Genomic DNA, 7,209 nt, shown 5'->3' on the forward strand with positions numbered 1-7,209 from the left:
GAAGAACAATTGCCACAAATATTAGCAACGACACAGACATTACGACGTAAATTTGTAATTTTCCGGACGTATTAAGAGTACGACAGGCTAGCTTGCATTAAAGTGTGTTCATGCTCAGTCCCTACGTACGCCTACCTATAGAACGGAATCGACCCGACTTCAGCAGACGCAAATCTACGCCAGGAGAAGTTATACCGTTGTATCTGTGCATTACGAAGTTTAAAAATTAGCCGTCGCCGATGGAAGAGTTGTGGATGCGAATAAGGCACTCGTGTATGGATCTCCGTTCTCATATCGGCAGAGGCACCTAGATATAGGTAGTTTTGTTGCGTAAAAAAGACCGAGGACCGAAAATAATCACACGCTAACTGCTGCAGTTGTAGGCTCTATATCATTAACAGCTGAGTACGCTGATGTATTCCAAGAGAAAGACGAAATTACTTTCTCGAAATCAAACTTTGATGTTTCCTCTTGTGATTTAAGTGTGCTGTTCATTACAAATAAGTTTTTCTTCGTCTCTCTGAGCCGCTTAAGTATTATACACCCTTAAAGTGATTTCTCATAGTATGTGGAAGACCACGTCAGGTGGAGTCTACAGACCCACGACGCCCAGTGGGCCAGGGCGATTTTCGGTGTCGGGCGGTAACTGAACGAGCAGGGCAGAGTGTCGGAGTGAGAGGTGTGCGAGCGGGCTGCGACTCACGTTGAGAGGCGCGAGGCGAGACGCCGCTCCGGGAGAGCCCTGCGCCGGCGTCGGCGTCGGGCGCTGCGGCGACGGCGACGGCGGGGCGGCTGCGGCGACGCCGGGCGTCGCTGCGCTGTTCTGCGTCAGCATCGCGCGGCGCCTCACATGCCGCACGTCGTGCGCGACAAAACCTGACCGATCCTGCTGCGCGAGTGTGCTTTGACTACCCGATCCTGGGCGCGCACTGGTGCAGCGAGTGCAACCGCCGGTACACTGGCCGTCGTCCGCGGACCACCTCGAGCCGGCCGCGTAATTTGTCAACCGGGCACCGCAGAGAGAGAGGAGTCAGTATCTATCGGCCTCTCAAGAACCGAGGGGGGGAAAACACGCCAGGCGGAGACTTACTTGGGAACTCTGCTGGTAGGGGGCGGCCGCGGTAGGAAGGTAGGAGGGGGATGGGGGGGGCGGGGGGCACGGAGAAGAGAAGATCGTGCAGTGCTCGTACTTACCACTTCCATCATGAGGCTGCTGGGCGCCGACTTGAGCGCTGATTGGTCGTGGGCAGTGCGCATGCGCCGCAGGGTCGCGTCGTCACCTGCGGAAAAGACACGCGTATCCATTACTGTCCGACTATTACCTGTCATTCCCATTCTTATCCATTTCCATACTGCTACACACAGAGGCTAGGCGTACACAAATACCACCGTATGACACTGCCCTCAGAACATAACACAATACGAAAAATGTCTTTTTACCCAGATAAATTATAATAAAACAGCAATATTTTATGTAAATAAAGTTAGTTACTGTACATAATTTGCTTTATTGTTTAATGTTATTAGCATCGTTATCTTTATCACAAGGAAGTACTAAAACCAACCACTCCACGCAACTTACTTGTACCCATCGGCGACATCGCCGGATACATCGGAAACCAGCGGTCACTGAGCCCAAACAGTGCCTCCAGCTGTCTCTGTGATTGTCATAACTCTTCCCCGCTCGGCTGCATGGCTGTCAGTAAGGAGGTGTCCCCTGGCGCTCTGATCGCAATCTCCTCCGGGGCGTCGGCCGGGCGCTAGATCGGGGTGACAGTGCGGGCCAGGTGGCTGTCGCCCGCGCTACGCTCGAGCGGTGCCGACGCGCGTGCTGCAGCTGCGGGGGACGGGCGTAGACTGGCGCCGCCGCCGCCCGCCCGCCAGGGCTTCCCCCACCACGGGGAGGCGTCCCCACTCCTCGGCCGCGCGAAGGCCCACCCCTTCCCCCACCAAGGCGCCCGGACGACTGCCACACTTCCCCTACCGCGAGCACCGCAGCGCCTCAAACGACCCAGCGCCCAGCGCTTTAACCGGTGCAGTCTGCTTCCGAACAAACCAACTTCGCGAGGGCATTCACCATCTGCAGCGCAACGCCTGAGCAACAGCGGTACGGAGCCAGCTGTTAATAAAGTACTAGACTGCAATTCTCTGTGTATTACACTTCAGCACACGTTTCACCAAACGTCATCCCCTCAGTTCGCGAAGAATGGCATTATACCGAGCGAGGTGGCGCAGTGGTTAGACACTGGACTCGCATTCGGGAGGACGACGGTTCAATTCCGCGTCCGGCCATCCTGACTTAGGTTTTCCGTGATTTCCCTAAATCGCTTCAGGCAAATGCCGGGATGGTTCCTTTCAAAGGGCACGGCCGACTTCCTTCCCCCTCCTTCCCTAATCCGAAGAGACCGATGACCTCGATGTCTGGTCTCCTTCCCCAAAACAACCAACCAACCATTATACTCCCACGTAATAACTATTCACTCCAGAAACCTCTCGACATGGCAGCAGACGGGAGCAGAAGACAAAAGTGGAATGATCTCGATTGGTACCAATAGCTTCCTCTTTCGCAGACATTTACATTTAACTACCAGACGACACTGTTCTCGGTACGTCTATATACTCGTACAGGAAACGATATTACTCGTTTCAAATAATGGGAAGTGGATGCCTTCTGCATATAAGAAATGACTTTTACACAGAAACAATGTACCTAAAACAGTGCCAGTGTAACACTGTTATTAATTAACGGGTTAGCGAACGGAAACAAGGTCATGCGATTGGCAATAGCGTCACATTGGCATTTTCACACCGTGTTCGTCCTCGTCCACGGAGGCAGGTTCACCATATTTAACAATTCAGAAATAATTAGGGGAAAGTAAACTGTTTAGTGTATTCAGAAACACTCGGTATTACACAGAGTGTATATGATGCGGTAATTTTGAAAAAAAAAGTCTTTTAAATAGCGATAATTTAAAAATAGGAGAATATGATGCTTTGCTCCACGCAATCAGTTTTAACAGAATACCGGGCAACGGTACGATTTAGCGACTTTTTGCGGCATCTACCGATCAGAACAAGGAAGGCTGGGCATATAAACATTATACAGATTGTTCCTTTCTATTGATCACCATATTTCACACTCTCTGCCTGCTGACACTGACCGGTGGCATGAAATTTACTATTAGTGCAAAATTCTAGTGATACTCCTTCTCTGTGATTGATAAGCGTAAGGGAAATAATATACAGAAAGAAGACGCAGTACTCACCACACAACCACAGCAGTATGTGTATCATGCACTCCTCAGACAAGAATATGGATATATCGCCATCAAGTATCACAAACATATTATGCAAAGGACGACCTTGAGACTATAGAAAGTCTCAAGGTGATAAAACCAATCAAAAACCAAAAAGAGAGAGAGAGAACTGATGTAAAGCGAGTAATATAATTCTGCGTTTTGTGTGTGATTCTGAACAACCGTATCACGAGCAATAATTTTAGCAATAAACTGAAGTACGTGAATTAAGCTATTTTCCTCCAGAATCGTTTACGTTGTTGACGAATGTAGACCTTCTTTTCAACGCTACAACGTTGGAAATCACTGGTAATCCCATGAAAACATAAACACATGAGCATAGTCTATCTTGTTGCTGAAATTGGCATATTAATATTTGTTTGCTATCTCGCCAGGCTTGTTGAAATTTTTTTAAATGAACGCAACGCCATTTGACTGTATTGTTATATATTTAATTATGACACAACTTTCGGTCTTCCATACCATTTTCGAATGAATGAGTTCATGTGTTTAACATATATTGCAGGACATCAAGCTCAAAATTGCCCATAAATTAATATGTTAATGACATAAGCTCAGTCACTTGAAAATGTCATACAAGAACGAAACTTGGGTTGTAATTAAATAAACAACAATACAGTCAAATGGCAGTGTGTTCATTTAAAAATTATTGTGTGACTGTTGCTCAGAAACACCAAAAGCTGTTAGCTGAACTTTATTGTTTTTATATGATTCAATGCCTAACGTTGGATGATTTGGAACAACTTAAATATTTCATATTCACTCAAAAACGAAACAAATTTACATATAATTAATTTCTATTTTAATTTTTACAATATCTGCTCTCACAGTCACGCACGCATGTCTGAAGGGACAGACACTGGTGACGATCCACAGCAGTATTAAATACGAGGGTCTGCTGAGAAGTAACAGCGGTGAATTTTTTATGGGAAAACCTTTAAACCTTTTTAAATAGAACAAAACGTTAACATTCTACAGTTTTCTTCGTCATGTCTACAGATTTATTTCTTAGCGTAGCTACATTAGCGACGAGCACATTACTCCCAACGAGGGACCAGTTCTTTGATACCGTCATTGCAGAATGTTTGACTTCCTTTCCACAGCCTCATTCATGCTTGCATCGCTTCATTTCTGTCAAAGGAAAGTCCTCAACTGTGTTCTCTTTTTCTTTCAGGTTTGAAAACACGAAAATCGGATGCGGACAAGTCGGGACCGTATGGCGGATGATCGATGACGTGAGTCGAATGCGTCGGGTTGATGCTGATGCCGCAACTCTCTTGTGTGGTATGACGTTGTCATGTTGAAGGTGTGGACGAACGCTTGGAATTCTAAACCCGATTACAGCACGCTCTTTCTCACCCACCGACGTAGTTACGCCACACACTGCCATGTTACAGGCTGCAGTTTGGAGCTGTCTGGCGGTTGAGAGCACCAAATAGGTGGACATGAAGAATAGAGATGCAGAATGTTAACAACGCTTGTTTTATTTCAAAAGCCTTAAGAGTTTTCATACATAAAATTCGGAGGCATTGCTTTTCAGCACGCCCTCGTATTACGAAACTTATGCGCAATTTGCGAATACGTTTCGTAATAAATTACCTTCGTACATTTTTAAAAATGTTTCTACAGTATTAGTGCCTACACCGGGCGTTCTTAAGTGTGAGCTAACATCAGAAACGGAAGTGTTTCAAGAAATCCCCTACTAACGAACAACTTGAAACTCACATATTTTCCTGTTTTTGTTATAGTAAATATTGACCTATAATTTTACTACCTATTGTAAAACTCAACTCGGAGCATACCCTAAAGTTCGGAATACATTTTTTTTGTGTGTTTTCATTCATTTTTGTGACGCAAGATAGCTTCAAAATTCAAAAGTATTTCAAGAAACCCTGAAAGACGGTAGCTTTTTCTATACAAGGTTAAACATGCACCTAGCCTATGGTAGTCATACACAGTCACACATGCTCACGGGTGTAGATGTGGTATCCTGTCATCATCATTTGAAATTACTGAGCCCTAAAATCCATGGAGAAGAAATAAAAACTTTGAGGTTCGCCGATGACATTGTAATTCTGTCAGAGACAGCAAAGGACTTGGAAGAGCAGTTGAACGGAATGGATGGTGTCTTGAAGGGAGGATATAAGATGAACATCAACAAAAGCAAAACGAGGATAATGGAATGTAGTCGAATTAAGTCGGGTGATGTTGAGGGTATTAGATTAGGAAATGAGACACTTAAAGTAGTAAAGGAGTTTTGCTATTTGGGGAGCAAAATAACCGATGATGGTCGAAGTAGAGAGGATATAAAATGTAGACTGGCAATGGCAAGTAAAGCGTTTCTGAAGAAGAGAAATTTGTTAACATCGAGTATAGATTTAAGTGTCAGGAAGTCTTTTCTGAAAGTATTTGTATGGAGTGTAGCCATGTATGGAAGTGAAACATGGACGATAAATAGTTTGGACAAGAAGAGAATAGAAGATTTCGAAATGTGGTGCTACAGAAGAATGCTGAAGATTAGATGGGTAGATCACATAACTAATGAGGAGGTACTGAATAGGATTGGGGAGAAGAGGAGTTTGTGGCACAACTTGACCAGAAGAAGGGATCGGTTGGTAGGACATGTTTTGAGGCATCAAGGGATCACCAATTTAGTATTGGAGGGCATCGTGGAGAGTAAAAATCGTAGAGGGAGACCAAGAGATGAATACACTAAGCAGATTCAGAAGGATGTAGGTTGCAGTAGGTACTGGGAGATGAAGAAGCTTGCACAGGATAGAGTAGCATGGAGAGCTGCATCAAACCAGTCTCAGGACTGAAGACCACAACAACAACAATAAGGAAACAATCAGTATTAACATTTATACACCTCTCCATCAGAGCTCATCAAACCAGTCTCAGGACTGAAGACCACAACAACAACAATAAGGAAACAATCAGTATTAACATTTATACACCTCTCCATCAGAGCAACAATAAGGAAACAATCAGTATTAACATTTATACACCTCTCCATCAGAGCACAACAACAACAATAAGGAAACAATCAGTATTAACATTTATACACCTCTCCATCAGAGCAACAATAAGGAAACAATCAGTATTAACATTTATACACCTCTCCATCAGAGCTCATCAAACCAGTCTCAGGACTGAAGACCACAACAACAACAATAAGGAAACAATCAGTATTAACATTTATACACCTCTCCATCAGAGCTCAGCTTGGCAGATATCAGTAACAGCGTTAGCATATACAGATATTCCGTTGAAACTGACTGCGAGAAACAGAGCAAAACATCACATTTTCATAATTTTTAAATTATTATTATTTAAACGGTTTTCTCTAAATCGCCACACTGCATACAGCGTGTGTAATATCGAGTGTTTTCGAATACACAAAACAGTTTAGTTTTTCCAAGAATATTTCTAAAGTATTACAATAATTAACGCACCTCTGTTGCTGATGACGAGCACTGAGTGGAAAAACCCATGTGACGCTATTGACGTTCGACGCTGCCGGAAACAAGGGAATAGCTGTCACTAGTGATAGGCCTTCACCGTCTTGTGTCTAACAAACTGCATCATTTAGGTTCCTTATTTACGTTCCACTAGCTGTCGTGGCTCATTTAGTTCTTGGTAAATGCACAGTTTCTTAGCGTTCTTTAATCGTTTATTGCAATTAGTACTAGCTGTCTGAACACACGTACATGCAAATCTAAGCCACTGCGAAGTGCATAGAAGAGGTACTTCCCATAGCACTGCCCAAGAATGGCTGCTTAAATGCCTGTGTGCGCAGTGGGGTTAGTGAAAGCTTGTCTTCGTGTGCCTACGGGAGCGATAGGTATGAAGATGTAATATGTTCCCAGATTCCTCACTTATCACATTGCGG

The 7,209-nt window shown here is 44.4% G+C and overlaps 1 protein-coding gene across 1 annotated transcript in view; it reads right to left on the reverse strand.

Moving 5' to 3' along the window:
- Positions 1-1,813, reverse strand: part of LOC126199681 (zinc finger protein basonuclin-2-like) — a 150,265-nt gene extending 148,452 nt beyond the window's left edge. Inside the window, exons 1-2 of the mRNA XM_049936608.1 lie at positions 1,583-1,813; positions 1,195-1,280 (exon numbers count right to left, since the gene is read on the reverse strand). Coding sequence (XP_049792565.1) covers positions 1,195-1,280; positions 1,583-1,613 — 117 coding nt within the window. The 5' untranslated portion in view covers positions 1,614-1,813. The remainder of the gene's footprint in view (positions 1-1,194; positions 1,281-1,582) is intronic.
- Positions 1,814-7,209: the final 5,396 nt, after the last annotated feature.

The sequence above is a fragment of the Schistocerca nitens genome, chromosome 8, assembly GCF_023898315.1.
Source record: "Schistocerca nitens isolate TAMUIC-IGC-003100 chromosome 8, iqSchNite1.1, whole genome shotgun sequence".
NCBI classification, from domain to species: domain Eukaryota; kingdom Metazoa; phylum Arthropoda; class Insecta; order Orthoptera; family Acrididae; genus Schistocerca; species Schistocerca nitens.